Source organism: Triticum dicoccoides, chromosome 1B, assembly GCF_002162155.2.
Source record: "Triticum dicoccoides isolate Atlit2015 ecotype Zavitan chromosome 1B, WEW_v2.0, whole genome shotgun sequence".
Classification (NCBI taxonomy): Eukaryota; Viridiplantae; Streptophyta; class Magnoliopsida; order Poales; family Poaceae; genus Triticum; species Triticum dicoccoides.
This window is the reverse complement of record NC_041381.1, coordinates 54290834-54312667: the sequence shown is the minus strand read 5'-3', so window position 1 is coordinate 54312667 and position 21834 is coordinate 54290834. Positions and strand designations below refer to the sequence as shown.

Genomic DNA, 21834 nt, shown 5'->3' with positions numbered 1-21834 from the left:
ATGAAGGTATTTAAGCAGGTAAAGGAGCTGGTCAAGGGGCGAGGTGGGACTATTTTTAGTTACACGAGAACAACGTGAGAGATCGTACGCGATGTGGGCCATCCGGAGCTACAACCTCGGATGGGTCGGTGTTTGGGTCGACGTAGGAAAACGGCCTGCCATGCATGAGCCATGCAGACCGTGGGATCGCGCGGGAGATCCGTCTGGCGGCCGTGCGTGCGTGCAGAAATACATCACAAAAATTATTCTACTCGAAAATAACAAGTGCTCCATGCTAGCCCTTATTCCTGTTCGAAATACATCATCATTCTTAAAGTTGGACATCAAATGATACACACAGAAAATGAAAACGAAAGATGTCGAACTAATACAGTAACATGGCAGTACAACCGCACTTCACTAAATTACTGTCACGATGAAATAGAATGTAAAGACCACGTCACACAAAGGTGAATGGCACACGACTTTCTCTAGCTCATCGTCAGTTCATGTTGTATGTAGACATCACAGTTCAGCCTCGAGATCCTACACAGAAGAATAGAATAAATCACATGGACATCAATTATGAGTAAAACACATGCAAAAAATAAATATGAACATATTTCGTACCTCATAGAAATTTAGCGCATTTACATCGATTGTGACCAGGATTCTTGCAATATCCACAGATATTCTGTGATCTTGACTTCTTTGTCTTTGACTGCAGCCTTTTCTTTGGTGCACCTCGGCCTGGCACATGCACGGGATCCAGAACCTTATGAACTTTCTCCGAGTGCGGCATCAATGGGCCAAACCTAATGCTGTTATGCTGAGCATTAGTTGACTCCTTGCTGTCAGCTTGTTCAAAACTTGATTGCTTGCCATGATGTTGTGCTTGCAAAAGCATCTTTAGACGGTGATAGTCCTCATCAGAGTGGCATGCCTTGAAACTTGCGACATGACTACAATTCCGCAACTCGCGGTACCTCTGCAGGCTTATCGAATAGTCATACATATGGTTTTTTCTGGTAGGTGTGTATGCACATTTTGCACTCATAGTCCACCTATTGGGAACGCAACAACTGGGCAGAATTCCAGCTTACGGCAAGAACAACTCACCATGTGCAAAAGACCTCCTTGCTCTTCAATGCACACTCCAAACTTTTTATCCATTCTTTTCTGCTTGGACACAACATAAGTGGAATCTTCTGATCCATCTAGTATCTCTCTGATCTGACATTTGCTGACAGCATCTATGCTCCATAAGACCATCTTAAAGACACTAGGTGTGAAAACTGTTGCGGCGTGTTTCTCAAGCGGTGAAGCATTTTCCTCTGTAAATGGAACGGACTGCAAGGCTTCGACGTCTTGGAGAGCTTCGTTAATCCGTCGCGACGCAAGGCAACGCTCATAGTGCTCTAGCATTTCAAACAACGACATCTTACCCTCAAGATGCATATGTAGCACAGAGTTCAAGCTCTCACTCCTCTGATTGCTGCTCAATCCTAGGAAACAACGCCCCTCAAGATATGGAGCACACCACAACTTTCTCATCTGATACATCTAATGCAGCCAAGACTCCTCACTAGTTACTTTATTCTGTTGTAAGAATTGTATCCATTCTATCTCATGCTCTTCAATGGAAGAAGTATCATAAATGAAAGATCTGAATTCCTCCTTTACATCGTCATCATGGAGATGGCGTACAATGTTCTGCTGAATGTGCCATATACATAGTCTATGGTTTGAGTCTGGCCAGACCACCCTGATTGCTCTCTGCATTGCAAGGTCCCCATCTGTGATCACAGATATCGGATGCTTCTATGCCATGCAATCAGAAAAGGTCCGCAACATCCACTCGTATGCCTGGCTTGTTTCATGAGAAATTATACCACAGCCAAAAATGACAGTGCTCCGATGGTGATTCAACCCGACAAACGGCATGAATGGCAGATTGTATTTGTTGGTTCTGTATGTGCTAGCGAAAACAATGACGTCTCTGAAAGCCTCGTAGTCAAGTCGCGATTGACTATCAGCCCAGAACAGTCCCTTCAGATGGCCATGCTCGTCTACCAAGTACTTGAAGAAAAAATCCACATCTCGCTCTCGCCTCGCCATCATGCGCATGATCACCGTATTAGCATCACCGACGCTGATTGTCTCCTGCTTATTAGCATGGCAGAAATTATAAATGTCCCTCTTTATGCATCCAACCTTATCAAATCCACCGTATTGAAAGCACAAAATATCCATAATACGGTATTTGCGGATCCCACATTTTTCCATGTCCGCAATGTCCGCTTTCTGCTCATCGCTAATTCGTCTGTGTGAACGCAGCAGACAAGAAAGATCTCGTGGGGCTAGAGGATGGCTGTGCTCATCGATGAAATCCTTGACAAACCACCGACCGGTTTCCTCCTGTCTCGTAATGACCAATTTAGCATTACACCCAACACGAGTTAAACTTCGTGGCCTCCTCTTTCTATCTTCCATCTTTCTTTTCATGTGCTTCTCTTCGCGAAACCCTTGACGACTACACACAATTTTCCTTAAAATTATGTATTTGTTGGATCCATCCCACTCAACGTAGCTTTTCCTCACACTAAAACCTTTTTCAAGAGCATATTTGTTGTAGAATTCATAGCCTTCAGCATCACTATCAAACATCTTGCTGACAGCATTTAGATACTCAAACATACTCTCATCACTTGCATACGCCATGTCTTCCTGCATATGACATGTGAGGGAAACCAATCATCAACATCTTTCTGTTTATCAATGTTGCAGGTGTAAAATAGCTCATAGGCAAATACAAGTGCATGGAAAAGACTTTGCTCGTTTGACATGTGAGGGAAACCAATCATCAACGTCCAACAAGTAGTATCTCATCTTCCTTTAAACTATATTTCATGCACTATGCAAACCTAAAGTGATGATGACTTTAATAAACTAAATTAAGTCAACTATGGAACCAGTATCTCATCTTCCTTTAGTATATCTCATCTCAAACGGCAAGTATGTCACTTTTTTTTGCGGTACCAAAGGAAGTAAGCAATGCCCTCAACATCTTAGTTAAACTAACATGATGCGATTAGCTCAAGAGAAACTATGCCACGATGAAGCTTTCCATTCTTTGTTCTAGTCCGTACAAATCTCGCATACTGCTAAATTACCGGATCTTGTGGGGTTGAGGTTGTACTGCATGCACGGTGGAGGGGCACAACGGCCAAGAGAACAAGCAGAACGCCAAGCCGGATTCATACCTTAATGATGGTACGCGCGAAGAGATGGGATCGCCCGCCGCCGTCGCCACCGATTCAGCCGGCGCAGATCCGGCCTTCTTCTTCTTCGGTGACGGCGTGGGGGGCTGGGGACGGAGAAGGACGAGGATGATGAATTTATTCCTCTCACCAGGCAGGTCGAGGACGGAGAAGGTCAGGAGCGGCGAGCGGTGACGAATACATCGGAGGAGGATTCTGAACTGGATCGAGTAGACATGGATCTGGTACTCAGGTGATCGGTTCAAGAAAAGATATTTCCCCTGGACCATTATGCCCTTATCGCAATTAACATATTAAATTTAATCAACTAAAATTCCCTGCAAGATCGGACGGCTAATAAAAATTAGACGTGATCAGACATGTAAGTACTGCTAAGTACTCCGAGTACTAACCCAATCACTGTCAAATGGCTCATGTGATTAATAACTGGTTTGGAAGTAACCCTCGCAAATAGTTCTATCTTCCATTAACCATGCAAGTTAAACAAATTACTTTGAAAACTGGTAGGATGGTAGAGACCCAAAATTTTAACCTCAAACAAATGATGGTAGAGGTCAAAGCGAAATATCTCACGATCTGATGTAAAATTGCTGAGAGTTGGTAGAGACCCAAAGAGCGACAATAACTTTTATGGTTAAAAAGTGTTGGTGAAAAAATAGTAATGTATGTATTTGTGGAAATCAAAGATTGATTTAACAAGAAAGTAGGCAATAAAAGGTGAACTAAATCATTCAAGAAAACTAATTATGTATTCAGAATATTTTAGCAGTAGTTGCTAAAGTGAAGAAAGAGCTCATTACCGGGATAACCTTATGGATCAAAAGTCCTTGAACAACATGAAGGCACACCTTCTGAGAGAAACATCGGAAAAGAAATTATGCTCCCTATTTCTCCATGCAGTCCATTGTACGCTAACCACATTTCATCGCTTGATAACAATGTCAACATGTTTAACTTGAATACTTTTATCGGACCACATGGTGCACAGTTTGGAAATAACAATTAAAGAACATCAAAATAGAGTAGATGCTCATTGCCAGTTGAACATGAGAAATTAGTGTAGAATATACTCACATCGTAAAGTAAAGTCAGAACAACATCCTCTCTTGGATGTCACTTAAGTAACAAATCATAAATCATGGTATTGAACATGACCTTCATATCCAAATTTAAATGTAGTTGGATACAAGATGATAATGATAGTTCACATGAAAAGATCAACAAACTTATAATCAAGTCATTTAATTCTAGATCATAAAACAAGTATTGCAGTCTCATACGCTCACTGGATTTGATAAAAATTTCCAAATCGCATTACGAAAATACTATGGCAGTTGACCTGACAGGGAAAGAGATCAAACCCAACTTCTAAGAACCACATGCACGTTACTATCAGGCCCAGTTTGTGATCACATTCACAGGAAACAGAGAGATCCACGTGCATCCAACAACCAGAAATAGTACAATCTTGAAAATGAACGGTTTAGACATCTAATGGCCTGATAGGCCAGGGATTAGGTATGGTTATATTGTCCTTAATAATGGTGGAAGAGGAGAAATGTCTTATAGACAACACTGTCACGAGCACAACTATCCAAGAAGATAAGTATTTTCAGACTTTGAATAAGAAAACTAGGAATATCATGAACATTGCTGGAAGTAGTGCTCATATTGTTGGCACCAAAAGAGCCACATTAATTCTCCATATGGTTACAAAAATAGTGATCAACGAAGTACTATTGTACCCCGAATCAAAGCGAAGCCTATTGACGGTGTCCTGGACTAGGGGGTACTAACCACGTCGTCTCCCGATCAGTTGGATTTGGCCGAGGACCCCCATGGCCGTTTACTCATGGGCCAGTTCGGACAACCGATGTATACACGAGGAAGATTCCACAAGACTTGGTGATCAAGACAAGGACTCATCTCCATCAGCGTATTCGACTAGGACTCTTGTTATCCTAGGCCTCTGGTACATTATATAAGCCGAGGCCAGGCTAGTTGATACAGGGTCATGACATTACTCATCATACCTCTAGGGTTTAGACCACAACATATGATCTCGAGGTAGATCAACTCTGTAATCATACACATCGAATACAATCAAAAGCAGCATGTAGGGTATTATCTCTTCGAGAGAGCCCGAAACTGGTTAAAATCATGTGTCCATGTTACCATCGATCCTAAGACACGCAGCTTGGGACCTCCTACCCGAGATCTACCGGTTTTGACAATGATACCTTTCGAGCTTCAAGGATGTCTGACCCAATGGTTGTCATAAATTGCCGAAGAGCATAATATTGGATATTTGCTTGTGACTAAGTTTGATGGATATCAAAAGAATGTGGTTGAAAAACTCCCTTCCTTAGTATCAGGATTGCATTACACGTACATAAACCTATTGAAGAGCATATTGCTACGAAAACCATCTTTGGTAACCAAGATTCTAACTAAATTTGGCATCATAGACTAGGTCATCCTGGGTTGAGTATGATGAGAAAAATCATCACTAATTCTGTTGGTCACATCATTAAAAGTAAGGGCTTCTCAAATCCTAAAGATTTCACAATTCATATGCCAAGGGGAAGTTAATCCCTATACCATCTTTCCGCAAAGTAAGAGCTTAGTTACCTTCATTCCTGGAAAGAATCAAGGGCGATATTTGTGGACCGATACAACCCCTATCAGCACCTTCAATTTTTATGGTACTTATTAACGCCACTACTTAGAGGAGCCATGTATCCCTCTTGTCGACAAGGTACTGTGCTTTTGCAAAGCTTATTTCCTAGATAATACAGTTAAAGTCAAATTTCCATGATAACCGGGTTAAGTCCGTTGGAATGGATAATGCTGGAGAATTCACCTGGAAAGCATTTTGGCTATTTTTTGGCCCTAGGCATAAGAGTAGAGCACTCAGTTCCACTTGTGCCCTAGGCCCTCGGATTCAATCCTTATATCCACACACTAGTGATGCAGAAGTTGAAGTTCAGAGGATAATAAATCTCTGGCTAGCTAGTAATTTGCTAGATGCCTTCACTGATTATAAAGGTGTGACAAAATCACATATATCCGCAGTAAACACACTAGAGCGAGTGGAGATAACTTGAAAGCTTATGGACTCCACTTTAGGCCCTACCCCAGGAAAGGGGAACCTTTGGGCACTAGAGACTCGGTTTCATTGAGACCTTCGTAGAAATGCAAGTCAAAATCAGATGTGACACAAACTAAATTAGTTGATGAGGCTCAACTTGAAATCGATAAACTTCCTGAAGAGAGCCAATGGAAATATGGAACACCGAACACCATGTCACTCGTACAAACTTATTTTGATGCTGGGAATATGGAACAACCATGATCCATCTTTATGGAAAATCACGAACAAATGGAAGAACCACCCGGCCTCGTGTCGCCCCACTCAGGAGACTCGGGGGCCAAAACCCTAACCCCGCCACCTTCCTCCCCATTCGGTCCCTCCCCCTCCGCAGCCTGAGGCGGCCCTTGGGCAAGCCTGGGGCATTGCCAAGGAAGGTGCCAGTCGGGTCTCTGCTTCTCCATCTCGACTGCAGGGGGCATCGGGCTACGGGGCAGCGTCCCCAATTGGAGAGGCTCCACCAGTCCCGCAACGTAAGGTGAGACTGGGATGTAGCGGGACTCTGCTACCCATTCCACTTAAAAGTGTTTAGTGGGGACCCATGCACAAAACAAATTTTAGATGGGCTATCCCAATTAACTGTCTGGAACCCACTGACGGCTGCATAAACCCACATGATGGGAGTCCCTAGTGGACGCTCCAACACTGGCGCGACAAACAGGGGCTGCGCAATTGGACTGCTGACTCATTGCAGGCACGGCTAGGATACTGCAGCGGAAACACTGCATCAAATCGCAAAACACTGTCATGAACTAGGGAATACATTGTAGCAAACCTGAGACACTGTAGGACGTGGTTTTGTTCAGCTTTAGAAAAACCATTTTCTAATATTCTAAACAGTTTGTGAAAATGCAAACATCTTTTGAAAACATGAAAACAAGTTGACAAAAGTGAACATTTTTAGAAAATGTGAATACTTTTTCAATTATTTAAATCTTTCTAAGAATGCGAACATTTTTTCTAATTTTTTGAACGTTTACTTATTATATATATTAAAATTTTCTTTTCTTTTAAAACGCTAAAAAAGTATGAAATTTGCACTTTTTTAATAGAGCAAACTTTTTTCAAAGTTTTGCAAAGAATGCTTTAACTTGAACATTTTTTTATTTTTTAAAATAAATTTTAATTTTTCGAATATAAAGCAATATTAATTTTTATTAATAAAAAGCAAAAAGGAAAGAAAAAAGAAACAAAAAAACCGAGCTTGAACCTTCTAGAAGGTTCCTAAAATTAGGAAAAAAGCGAGCCTGTAGCAGCTACTAGGGGTCGGGGCAAAACCCATCAACCTTGTGCTTTTTGTCGCAACCTACCACAAAGAGTGGTGAATAGGAAATCCGGCACATGATCCTTTATTATTTGCATGGGAGCTATATATTGCCTACTGCGAGGCAGTATTCCGTATCGCAGTACCGTCTCACAGTAGGACCAGCTCTGTAGGGGTCCTTGGGGAGCGGTTTTTAGTGAAGCACCCAGATCAGTTTTCTTATGGTTTGTTCTGTGTGTTTTTTGTGCTGGTTTACATCGGTTTTTGTTGCGGTTTTTGATATTTTTTTGTGTTTTACCTTTTTCTGCGTTTTTTTACCTTTTTTGTTTTCTTCCATTTTTAAATACATATAGACATTTTGCAATACATTTTCTACATTTCCTATAAATGCATAATATTTTTGATACATGTTCAGTATTTCAAATACATGATTGGCATTTCTGCAAATACTTGTTTGGAATATTTCCTTTGAATAAATGTTTAACATTTTCAAATACATGTTGTTTTTAATGTTATGAAAAATATTTATATGACGCGAGCAATCTTTTACAATGCATTAACATTTTTCAAAAATTTCATAAATATTTTGAAATGCGTAATTTTTTAGAAATGTCATGTACATTTTTTTGTAGTGGTAACAGTTTTTATAGTACATAATAATTGTTTGCATTGTATGCACATTTTTTTAAATGAGAAAAGTAAGGGGTGAACCATCTGATTTTAAGCGCCAGATGCCTCGTCCCACGCCCGATCTCCATTTTATGATCCTTCATTCCACCGATTTCCCTCTCCCTCCTGAAAGTAACCCCATTATTTTTCAGTCTCCATTTTCTCTCCATCCCGAGGCCCATCTACCAGCTCAGCTAGCTAGGTTTTTTTGTAAATAATTGGAAAGACTTCTATTTTGGGGAGCTTCTGCTCCTAGGTGCAAGTGCACTGAATGAACAGTAAAATTTAGAAAATATAGAAGCTCTTTTTTGCATGCCATGGGATTTAAACCCTGAATGATGTAGTAGTTAAGTTAATTAAGCAACCATCTCACGGATGTCTCCTTTTTCCTGAAGAAATAATAGGAAATATGCTTTTTCTATCTACATGAATTTGATACAGTTTTTTATATGTAAACAAACCCTGGTAACTTCTGTGTAAATAGCATGATCACTTACGCACTACAGACCTGATATTTTACACACAAATAATGCGGTAACTTTGATTGGAGGAAGAAGTCACTGAAAATATACCTCCGGTAACTTATGTATAAATAGCAAGGTAATATATGGACCACAGGCTTGATAACTACGTACAAACACCATTATAACTTTGAACAAGGGGAAAGTCCGTTCAAAACATTACCCCCGATAACTTATGAGTCAATGGCACGATAATATACGAACTGCAGACATGATAAATTACATACAAACACCGCTACAACTTTGATTAGGGAAAAAGTGTTTGAAAACACACTCTAGTAACTTATGTGTAAATAGCATGGTAACATACACCGTGGACCTAATAAATTACATACAAAATACCGTATAATTTTGATTCAACAGAAAATTTGTTGAAACATATTCCGGTAACTTCAGTGCAAACACCATGATAACCAACATATCATAGGGTTAACCAACATACATAGCCCAAGCATGGCAAGTTTTGATATATAAAAATCATCCAAACATACCAACATACGATCTAGTTTTTAAAATCTCGTCGTGATAGATTTAATGGTGCAAACAGATTATCAATTGGGCAGAGGATTAAAGATACAAACAATTTTGAATATTTTTAATAGGAATAATCTAAGTTGTCATCCGTTTTTTTGCTTCTAGTGCATACATGCATGTGCATGTAGGGAGAAGGTTGGTAGAATCCTCTTTTTGTCCCGTTAATTTTTGTGTAAATAGCCTGATAACTTACATATCGTATGAGTAATAAATTTAAGTAGTCTAAAAGTGGTAATTTTGGACCTGGAAAAAGTCGTCGGAATATACCAACATGGGATCTAATTTCAAAAATCTTATCACGAGGAATCTACTTGTTAAAACATTTTGCTCCTATGCTAATAATCTTTACAGCCACCATCTTCTTGTTGTTTTGCATGCATGTACAATTGCAATCGGGAAGCATACACACGTGGCATGCAGGCCAATAGAAAAGCTTGTGCTCCCGTCAATCAACACACAACATGCATGCGAGGAACTTGCATGCGTTCGACTTTATGCAAGAAGAGTCGTTTCAGTTACGAACCTAAAATCCTAATGTTTGACAGTTATTTTTCTTTAAATATCACAAATATTATTTTTCCTGAAATGTGTGAACTTTTTAAATGTCATATGCATGTTTTTGAATGGTACAAAACATTTTTTAAAACTTACGCCAACATTTTCCGTCCATTGTATTTTTTTTGAAAAGTATCATCAATATTTTTTAAAAACAAGTGAACATTATTTAAATATCATGAACTTTTTTTCTGAATCCTATCAACATTTCTAGAAAGTGCTCAAACATTATTTTTGCACTACACGAACACATTTCAAATGTGCGATGAAGTCTTTTAGAAATCAAGTAAAGCAATTTTAAAATATCTATGTTTTATTTTATTTCAAATACAAACAAAAAGAAACAATATAAACATATGATACTCTCTCTCCTCCAATAAGTGTCACTGATTTAATATTAATTGAAACAAAGAGAGTAGTAATTGACGGGCCGACCCAGTAGCGCGGACGCTTACGCTTCTACGCCAAGCCCTGAGAAAAAATTGCACTACGACGGGGGACATCTCCAAGCAGGGTCCGGAGGCCCTGAGGCCCACCCTCTAATCCAGCACCTGGTGGTGCAGCCCGCCGCCATGCTACCGTGCTAATAGGAAAGACTTCTAATTGGGGATTGGAGCTTCTGCTCCTAGGTGCAAATGCACTGAATGAACAGTAAAATTTTAAAGAAATATAGCATCTCTTTTTTGCATGTCATGGGATTTGAACCCTGAACAATGTACTTCCTCCGTTTCTAAATATTTGCCTTTCTACAGATTTCAACAGCTGACTACATACGGAGTAAAATAAGTGAATCTACACTCTAAAATATGTCTATATACATCTGTATGTGGTAGTCCATTTGAAATCTCTAAAAAGAAAAATATTTAGGAAGAGGGAGTAGTAGTTAACTTAACTAAGCAACCATCTCACCAATGTTTCCTTTTCCTAATGAAATAGATATGGGTTTTGTATCTACATGAACTTTGAGCTGGATGTTTTTTATAAACATACCCTGGTAACTTCTGTGTAAATAGCATGATCATTTACGCACTGCAGACCTGATATTTTACCTACATACAATGCGGTAACTTTGATCGGAGGAAAATCACTGAAAATATACCCCCAATAACTTATGTATAAATACCAAGGTAATATAGGAGCTGCATACTCCATGATAACTTTGACCAAGGGAAAAAGTCATTAAAAACATACCCCAATAATTTATGTATAAATGATATGATAATATACGAATCGCCGACATCATAACTACATACAAACACTGTGGCAACTTTGATCAGGGAAAAATCAGGGGGAAAACATTTGAAAACATACCCTGATAACTTATGTGTAAATAGCATGATAATATGCACACCGCAGACCTGATAACTGTACAAAATACCGTCTAATTTTGACTCAGAAGAAAAAGTTATTGAAACATACACCGATAACTTTAGTGCAAACACCATGAGAACCTACATATCATAGGCGTGGTAACATACGTAGCCCAAGCATGATGACTTTTGATGCAAAAAAAAAGATGTCGAAACATATCTACATGGGATCTAGTTTTCAAAATCTCGTTGTGACAGATTTATTGGTGCAAACGGATTTTCAATCGGACCAACGGTTTTAGATACAAACCATTTCAATTTTTTTTGCGGATAAACCATTTCGAATGTTTTAAATAGGAAGAACCTAGGTTGTCATCGGTTTTTTCTTCCTCTAGTGTACACATGCATGTGCATGTAGGGAGAAGGTTGGTAGAATCAATTATGCCCCACTAATTTCTTTGTAAATAGTATGATAACTTACATACCGTAGGCATGATAATTAATGTAGTCTAAAAGTGGCAATTTTGGCCCTGACAAAAAAGTCATTGGAACATACCAATATATGATCTATTTTCAAATATTTTGCCATGACAGATCTAGTGATGAAAATAGATTTTTATCGGGTTTGTCGTTAGAGAGTTTAAACATTTTGCTCATATGCTAATAATCTTTGCTTACACCATTTTCTTTTGGATGCATGCATGTACAATTGCAACCGAGAAGCATACACACGCGACATGCAGAAAAGTTTGTGCTCCCACCAATCAACAAACGAACTTGCATGCATTCGACTTTATGCAGGAAGAGTCGTTCAGTTATGAGCCCAAAATCCTAACGTTCAACAGTTGTAAAGTTCTTTTTTAAAATGTCACAAATATTCTTTTTCCTAAATGTGCAAACATTTTTAAGTGTCACATGCATGTTTCTGAATGGTACGAAACATTTTTTTAAACTTGTGCCAATATTTTCTATCCATTGCAAAACAAAATTAGAAAGTGTGATGAACATTTTTTTTTAAACAAGTGAACATTTTTCTGAATCCTATCAAAAATTCGAAAAGGTGCTCAAACATTATTTTTGCACTACATGGACACCTATTTAATGTGCAATGAATGCTTTTAGAAAATCAAGTAAAGTAATTTTGAAATATCTATGTTTTATTTTATTCAAAATACAAAGACAAAGATACAATACAAACATATGGTACTCTCTCCGCTTCAGATAAGTGTCACTGATTTAATACTAATTGAGATGAATAGAGTAGTAATTAACGGGCCGGCCTTGTGCACAAGCTATAGACACGGGAGGTCCTTTTGGGCACTTTAGGCGCCAGGGCTCCCTGGTGCCCATGCGCCAACGCTGGTGGGCCAGCCAGTTAGAGCAAGACTGATTGCATTAGAAAAACAGAACGGATATTGGAACAAGTAAAAGATAGGCTATGGAATAAGGTAAAGGGATGGATTGAAAAAGTAATCTCTGCCGCAGGAAAAGAAATTTTAATAAAGTCTGTGACGCAAGCAGTCCCAGTTTTTTCTATGTCCTGTTTAAACTACCGAGGGAGTTGTGTGAACACTTAAATAAGCTTATCCGACAGTTCTTTTGGGGAAGCAAAGAGGGTAAGAGAAAGCCTCATTGGGTCTCTTGGCAGACGATGACACAACCAAAAAAGAATGGAGGACTTGGTTTTAGAGATCTTGAGCTCTTCAACCTTGCGTTATTAGCATGTCAGGCCTGGAGGCTGTTGACTATGCCTGACTCTCTATGTGCCAAGCTACTGAAGGCAATTTGCTTTCTGGAGGTAAGCATTATGGATGCAGACGTGGGCTCTCACCATTCGCAGGTTTGGCGGCCGTTGATCGAGGGAAGGGACGTGTTAGCTCATGGCCTGATACGAAGGATTGGAGACGGGAGTTCCGCAGAGGTTTGGACGCATAACTGGATTCCCAGGGATACTTCTATGAAACCTATAGCCTGCTTGAGGCCGAACCCACCAATTCTAGTGTCGGAGTTGATTGATGCTGCAAATGTAGCGTGGCGATCTAATCTTCTACACCAGTATTTCCTACCAATCGATATTCAGTCCATCACTAATATACCACTATGCATGATGCCTATGGCAGATTTTTGGGCTTGGCAGTTTGAGAAGAAGGGCTCCTTTTCGGTAAGACCAGCTTACTGACTGCTAGCAGAAACAAAGAAGAGAGTAGAGGATTTGCTTCAAGGTCGGGCGTCAGTATCAAACATGTCACAAGAGGAGAAGGGATGGACTACACTCTGGAGTACTAAGATCCCTTCAAAAATTAAAACATTCTTATGCAGACTTGCTAAGCAATCTTTGCCTACAGAGGATGTCCGAAAACACAGACACATGAGTATCATAGACAAGTGCCAGTTGTGTGGTACTGTTGACTCTTGGAAACACTCTTTAACGGAGTGCTCGATGGCGCGGTGTGTATGGGCACTGGCTGTTGAGGAGATAGTGGAAGTGATGGCTGATGCTAGAGAACCTAGTGCTAAACATTGGTTATTTCATGTCCAGGGGTCTTTATCACATGCTCAATTCGTGGAGATGGCAGTCACCTTGTGGGCGATATCGACAGTCAGGCGCAAGGCAATTCACGAGGAAGTCTATCAGAGTCCTTTGACAACGCACAAGTTCGTGAAACATTTTCTGGCGGAGTTGGAGACCATCAGTATGTTGTCCCAGAGGATGCTACAGAGACCAGCAGTTCGGGCTGCTGTGTAACAACGTAGGACATGGATTCCACCGCCGAATGGGTTCATGAAAATCAACGTTGATGCAGGACTCTCTGACACGGGTCTAGGAGCGGCAGCATCAATTTGTCGAGACAGCACAGGCTTGTATTTGGGATCGTCGGCTCTAGTGATTCAAGGAGCTACTGATCCAGCAATAGTAGAAGCTATAGCTTGCCGTGAAGCACTCTCGCTTGCATATAATCTTTCACTTCAGAATTTCCTTGTGGCATGCGATTGCAAAACAGTAGTTGATGACATTCAGAAAGGAAAGGGAGGAACGTATATGTCAGTCATCAAGGAAATCTTCATCTGTAGTTCTCTTTTTAATAGCTGTAATTTTATTTTTGAAGGGAGAGCATCGAACTTAGATGCACATAAACTTGCAAAAGATTCATTAGCACTTGATCAGGGTCGCCACCTGTGGCTGATTCACCCCCATGACCCCTTATGTATCCCTCTTAATGTCCAATTAGATGAATAAAGCTTGGGCATTTTTCTCAAAAAAAAAGAAAAACAGAACGAGGAAATTCGTAAAAAAAGAAAAAAAGGTGAATAAAAAAATTCATGGATTTTGTTTTTTTTTTGTTTTTGAAAAAATATTCAAAGAAGTTTATCGAAAATGAAAAAAAAATCTTGCATTTTGAAAAAAAGTTCATTCAACTTGAAAAAAGCTTATCAAATTTGAAAAAAATTCATTGATTTTGAGAAAAGCTCATTGAAAAACAATTCATCAAATTTGAGAAAAAGGTCAACGATTTTTAAAAAAATTTATCAAATTTGGAAAAAATGTCTATCATTTTTTAAGAAAAAATTGTCAAATTTGAAAAAAGTTCATAGATTTTGAAAAAAAAGTTCATCAATTTCAAGAGAAAAATCACGAATTTGAATAAAGTTCATCGAAAAAGAAAAAAGGAAAAATGAAAGAAGAAAGAGGAAAGAAGAAAAGGAAGGAAAGATGCAACTAAACACGTCGGGTTATTCGGTTTTGTGGTAACTGCAGCGCGCGTTGAGGCTGGAGTCATGGGTTGGAATCACTCAGAGAGCACTTTTTTTATGGATTTTTGTGAATTAAAACACACAAGGAAAAAAGCTAGCTAAGTCGGCCCAGCGCGGGGGCACTTCAGGCGCCCGTTTAGAAAATACACGTTAACAAACGCCTGAACTGCCAAATAGGAAGTGCCTAGACACGCTCCTATTATTTGCACTACTCCAACCCCTAAAAAAATTGCACTATGCCAGGGGGACATCTCCAAGCGCCGGCCGACACGGGATGCCCTGAGACCCACCTTCTAATCCAGTACCTGGCGGCGCAGCCTGCCGCCATGCTACCGCAGTCCCCCCAAGAACACGGCGTTGGGACAAATGCGTAGGGGAAAAGAATCTTTTGTGGTGGCAGGGCCACTTCGAGAAAATCTGGATAGAATTTGAGAAAGCACATTGCAATTCAGTGGTTTTAATCCTTGGCAACACTATTCCGTGGTCCATGTTATAGTGGATTTGGCACAAGATAATAAAAGGCGATAGCAATCCTTCCCAAAAAGAAAAAAAAGGCGATAGCAACCTAGAATTGGAACAACATAGGAGCACTAATCTGGCTGCTGTCACACGAGAAAATGGCGTCTAGTCGGCAATTCGGAACAAGTGAACCACGGACGAGCACCTGTCACGTCCTTCGTCTGCGTAGATTACCACCGCGTGGCCCATGAAAAGACTCCACGGGACAGTGATGCTGAAACAGATGGCGTCTCCTCTCCGTGTTAGCCTAAAAAAAGAACGCATGGCGTCTCCGTGTGGGCTGCAGAAATCTTACCATTATTACTGGAGTCGGCACCTCGCCCACGCTAACACTCTACAACCGTAATAATGGCGTAATGGCTCATGGCGACGAACCGGGTTCTGGACTAGCCGTGGTGGTAGTACATGCCCAGAGTACTCCACACGCATCGCTTTCCTCCTAATCTTGAAAAACCCAGACACGCACAAATTCGATTCGCTTGCCGCTCCTCCACACCCCCCGTCTCGTCTCGCAAACTTCAGCCTGCAACTACTCTCTCCACCTCCTCCAGCTTCCTAGTCCTGCTTTTGTTCTCGGTCTCTGCTCGCCTTGCTTCGCGAGGGAGGGGAGGGGCGATGGTGGGGTCGCCGACGAAGCGGCGGGCGATGAGGAGGCCGCTGGAGAAGGCCGGGATGGTGGGGCTCGCCGTCGTGGCCACGGCGACCGCCGCGCTGCTGCTGCTGCTCGTATGCACCGCGTCGCTACGATACTCTGCCGCCGTCGACTACGCGCTCGCGGCGCCCAGGAAGCTCTGGAGCGGCGGGGTCTCCATCGCGGCCGAGGAGTCGCCGTCGGCGGAGACGCCGAAGAGGGGTGCGGCGCCGTTGGCGGCAGAGGCGGAGGAGTGCGACCTGTTCGACGGGAGTTGGGTGTGGGACGACAGCTACCCGCTCTACGACTCCAAGGACCACCCCTTCTTGGACGGCGGGTTCCGGTGCTCCGAAAACGGCCGGCCGGACGCGTCCTATGTCAAATGGCGGTGGGAGCCGTCGCGCTGCGATCTTCCGAGGTTGGTTGGTTGGTTGGTTGGTTGCTTCTTGCTTGCTACCAGTACCCCCTCCATTTGGTTTATTTATTACGAAATCGACTTGAATACTACTATGTAGTTTTGCTGCCAAGCTTGTTGGTTATCTTATCGGACATGAATTTCCAGGCGAGATGAGTGCATAATTCGTATTTGTACTCACAAGTTCCAACCCATTACGGGTTCTTGGTCACGTGGATAGGCTGGCTGTGCCTGTGCAGTTTTTAATTTTCAGTTGGGCGAACTTGTCAAAAAGAAGAAATTAGCATGGCGATGGCTTAGTTAAATTACGGGTTCTAGCAATCAACATGTAAATATATTAGTTAACTGAATGGTATTGTTCAATTTTTTGCGTGTGACAACGATGTTACCATCTTTCTTGCCACATGTGACTGGATGTGGACTGTTCCTGTAGTTTGTCGAGTCCTCTCTTCTTTCTATTGTTATTAACATGTGTTCAGCTGCACGGTGAAATTAGGGATATGTTGCTGGTTTAGCTTTCTTAGTTAAATTTCTTGTTTTCACGCATGTGACTGCAGCAAATAGTTTGCGGTATTTAGCACATGTGCGCGTGGGGCGCAGATCGACGACTGGGCACGGCGACGGCTGACGTGCGTCGGGCGCGGCGACCGGTGGCTAGGCGTGGTGGATGCGCTGCTCTGGAGTGCGTGGTGTGCTGCGGAGGGAGATCGTCTGCTCTGCTGTCGCTCGTGCGGCTCCGATTGGATCTGGTGTGAGCTCGTGCTTCGATCTGGATGCTGCGCGATGCGATGAGGTGTGGGTTGCTGCGGTGGTGGTGGCCACGGTGGTGTTGCGGTGGTGGCCGGCAGCTTCGGCCGGGGGGTGGTGCGTCTCTGGTCGCGGTGGATTGTGGGATCCCACGGTCAGACCGAGGTCGGCCTCAACAGGTGGTGATTAGTGGGCGGCGGTCGGTGGTGGTAGGTGGTCGGCGCATCTCCGGGAGAAATCTTTGCTCCGGTCTTCACCGGAGCCGGCGACGGCGGCGCCCGCGGATGCCGTGATCTTTCTTGGAAGCGTCGTCGTGGAGTTGTGCTCCTCCTCCCCACGGCTTTGGCTTCAGAGGGAAACCTCAGATCTGCTGGATCGGGCGCTGGAGGCGTCTTCGCGTCTATCTCCTCCTTGGGGGCATCGTCTTGGAGCTGGCTACGATTGGGAGACTGGTGGATGGCGGCATCTTCGCCGTGGATGGCGGCATCTTCGCCGCGTGGTTTGGTGAGGCGGGGCGCTGGTTTTTGTTTGGCAACGATGATGGCGTCGAGTGGAGCTCGGGTCGCGGCGTGGACTTCGGTAGTCGGTTCTTCCCGGCGTGTCCGAGGTGCTCTCCCGTGGGTTGCTTGGTTGCTTTGAAGTCGGAGCTGCGGTGGAGCGGGTCCAGGTGGTGACGATGACAGGCGCCCGGTGGTCGTTTGCGGTGTGCACGGTCGGCGCAAGTCCAGCATATTTCCCTTGTGAGGCTCGTTGTCAAAGTCGGAGCTGTCGGTTGCTTGTGCGCGTGGTCATCCGGTGGCATGTGCCGTCGTGGTTTGTCCATGTCAGTGGCCAGGTTGGCCGGTGGTGCCCATGTCATGTGGGTTGAGTTGTATCGATTTTAGCCCGGTTTTCCGTCAATTAACCAGGCAATGCTCTTCTTCTTAATCAATGAAAATGGCGAATCTTTTGCCTCGTTTCAAAAAAAGAAGAACAGAGCATTGTAATTAAGTTTGAACTTGCACGTGTGGTACTTGTGACAGTCTACCTTTACTTGGAATAACCGTACTAGTAATCTTACTGAGAATGTCAACTTCAAACTCTTTGCAAACGTGAATGCTACAAATGACAGTGATCGTCAATTTCTTTGTATTATGTAAGTTCAAGATTTTGCTTACTTCTAATCATGTCTACGTGAGCGGAGCAACCAGAACAATTTGCTTTTCTCCTCTAAACGTAAGTTATGTCTGCTTTCTAACTTATTATTATTTCTCCCATTTCTTAGATTTGATGCCAAATTTATGCTCGAGAAGCTACGGAATAGAAGAGTAGTATTCGTTGGTGATTCAATTGGAAGGAACCAGTGGGAGTCTCTGCTTTGTATGCTCTCTAGTGCTATTCCCAACAAGAAGTTCATTTATGAAATTAATGAAAGTCCCATCACAAAGCACACGGGTTTCTTGATTTTCAAGTTTAGCGACTACAATTGCACTGTGGAGTATTACAGATCTCCTTTTATAGTCCTTCAAGGCCGTGCACCAGCTGGAGCCCCTAAGGTTGTTAAGTACACAATTAAGGTGGATGCCATGGATTGGATGTCAGACCGTGGTAAGTGGAGCAATGCTGATATTTTGATCTTTAACACCGGGCATTGGTGGAACTACGAGAAAACGATTAAAGGGTAAGCAACTAATAACATTATGTTGACTTACTAACTTGTCCTGCTTCATTGTTAAATGTTTCTTGTAGATGTCGTCCTTTAATTTTACCATACCTTCTCCATGTTTATGAATTCACCTTTCAAATTCGAAATTAACATAGTACTAGTTATTAGTATACACACCAGCAGAGTAGTATTTGATTAGTAACACCCAATATTTTAATTTGTTCATGTGTATACTTTTCTGATAGCTATTTGACAGAACTATGATAGCATGATTCATGAGATTATTGAGGATATGGAATGTTAAGATGTGGTTAGAGCTAAATGGGTAATAAAGAGGCCTAAGAACTCTTTTGTTCTTCAATTATACATATTTTGAACTTACTAGTATGAGATTTCTTGTCCCCAACCTGCTTTATGTAATGATGATTGACCGGTACATCTGTATATGTAGTTAATTTCTTCTGGAACCACCACAACACAATTGCATCTTCCGTAGTTGACTTTAAACAAGGGTTTCTTTATCTGTGCCAGGGGCGCCTATTTTCAAGAAGGCAGTAAGGTGAAGATGAAGATGACTGTTATTGATGCGTACCAAAAATCAATACAAACACTCTTCAATTGGGTTCACAAAAAAGTTAACACAAGCAAGACCCAGGTCATCTTCCGTACTTATGCTCCTGTGCACTTCAGGTCTGTCTAACGAACCACTTATCTATCACTACTACATATTCCTTTTTATGTTTTCTTACCATAGCATTTTCATTGAGAATGATTATGTTTCAAGGCACCAAACAATCATCGCATGTTGCTGGCTTGACACAATATGTTTTGGGCTCAGAATTTATTCATTATGGTTTATAGTCGAACTTTGCCAAAACATTATTGTTCGATATATGATCAACCTTTCGCCAACCATTTTTACAATTTTACCGAATATATGAGAATACGGGTTGGGCTTTCGTTGGAAAGTGGTGCTTCTTGTATCTTGTATAGGAACTTGAAAAGCAAATAATGCAGGCTTCCTGACTTCTATGCTATAAAACACTAGATTAATTTCTCCTATTCCCATTTTCAAATCAATTTAACGTTAGGTGGACAAATTGACTGATCCATAACTAGAGTAATCCATGTTTTCCTTAGAGGTGGCGACTGGAAGAGTGGAGGGAGTTGCCACTTGGAAACTCTTCCTGATGCGACACCGTTTAAATCACTGGAGCAATGGGCTGACAAGCTTGAGCCTGTCCATAATGTTCTTGGGAGCAGCACAAGACCCAAGCTGCCTGGGTTAACTATACTGAACGTGACACAAATGACGGCGCAGCAAAAAGATGGTCACCTGTCAGTGTACATCAGCCCTTCGGGGCCTGTCCCCCTACACAGACAGGATTGCAGCCATTGGTGCTTGCCTGGAGTTCCTGATACCTGGAACGAGCTTGTGTATGCCGTCTTCATGAAAAGGCAAACGATGATGGACCAAAATGTTTCTCTTGCTGCTTCAAGAACGTTGAACACAAGCTGACTAAAATTCTGTGGGTAGGCTACCCGATGCTCGCTTGGTGAAGCTTTGTATCTGAGGTTGGTTAGTGATCCTCCTGCACAATGATGCTGCAAGATAAGAGCTGGCTTGCAGGAAGCTGCACCACTCTAATCTGTTGTATGCTGAGAGGAGAGTGTGAATAAGAGCAAAATTAAAGAAAGGCATACCAATATCTATGTTTCACATAGGCAGCCAAAGTTTTAGCCGATGTGATCATAGATTAGGGGCTACATTCGATGATGTACATAGTTTATTACTTTATTTGGCTGCTGTCATATTGGGGGTGTTGCCGTGCTAATTGTATGTAATTCGGGAATTTTATCCTTAACGTTATGTTCTCAGTGGCTCCGGCAGTTGATTTGCACATTTCGGCATTTCTATCCCATCCGGGACAAATGTAAATATTTAATGAGAAATGTAATTGTACAGACATCTTCTGGGATGACTTGGTAAAATGTATGATTTTCATGCCAATTTATGTTGTCGTGAGAACACTAGTAGAAAACAAGGCTTTGGTTCAGGCCGAGTAAGCCCATTAATCCCGGTTCAGTCACGAATCGGGACCCATGGGGGCATAGGTCCCGGTTCGTGAGGCCAGGGGGCCGGCCGGGCCTCGTGGGGCATTGGTCCCGGTTTGTCTGGCCCCTCTGGTCCCGTTCCAGACATGAACTGGGACCAATGGGCCTCACTCCTGGCCCACAACCTTTAGTCTCGGTTCGTGGCGGGAACCGGGACCAAATGTGGTCCTTTCGTCCCCGTTCCAGCCACGAAGCGGGACCAATGAGATGCCTATATATACCCACTTGCCCGCGAGCAAAGTAGTGGAGTGCTCTGTTTTTTTGGCCGGTCGTGGGAGAGCTTTGTGGTGCTCTAGTTCACCTCCTATGCACATGAGGTGTTTGATGAAATGCCCAAGCCACACTTAAGCTTTCTCCTCTCGAAGCTTCTTGTTCAAAGCCCATTTTCCTCTAGATTTGTCTAGGTTTGGCGGTCCGTCTTGTCCCGTTCTCATCCTCATCACCGTCGATCGCCCACGCCGATCTCGTCGCCGGCACCACCGTGGTGAGCCTCTTTATCTTATCTTCTTTCTAAAAGAAAAATATTCTTACTTGTATGATTTAGATAGATACTTGTGCAATTTTCTTTCTTTTATTATTGTTTGTTATTATATAGTGCGATGGTTTTGGTATCCACCTCCACCAGCCCTCGTCCTATCTATGATTCGGATGTGGTATATGTTATCTTTTATAACTATTTGGTTCTTTCAGTGTTTATGACAATTATGCTGACCAACGTGACATAGATTTTTTTATCTAGGAGGTA

At 42.2% G+C, this 21834-nt stretch overlaps 1 protein-coding gene across 1 annotated transcript; it reads left to right on the top strand.

Annotated features, from left to right (window-relative positions):
- The first annotated feature begins 15834 nt into the window (after nt 1-15834).
- LOC119318543 (protein trichome birefringence-like 10) lies at nt 15835-20985 on the top strand. The gene is made up of 4 exons (XM_037593117.1): nt 15835-16585; nt 18594-18989; nt 19506-19664; nt 20115-20985. Exons 1-4 carry the CDS (start codon nt 15942-15944, stop codon nt 20491-20493), a joined length of 1578 nt encoding a protein of 525 aa, XP_037449014.1. The 5' UTR covers nt 15835-15941; the 3' UTR covers nt 20494-20985.
- Nucleotides 20986-21834: the final 849 nt, after the last annotated feature.

Excerpts from the sequence above, each read along its gene's own strand:
- LOC119318543 (XM_037593117.1), top strand. The coding sequence starts at position 15,942 with ATGCCCAGAGTACTCCACACGCATCGCTTTCCTCCTAATCTTGAAAAA. Across the intron at positions 16,586-18,593 it reads TCGCGCTGCGATCTTCCGAG|ATTTGATGCCAAATTTATGC; the intron begins GTTGGTTGGTTG and ends CCCATTTCTTAG. Across the intron at positions 18,990-19,505 it reads TACGAGAAAACGATTAAAGG|GGGCGCCTATTTTCAAGAAG; the intron begins GTAAGCAACTAA and ends TATCTGTGCCAG.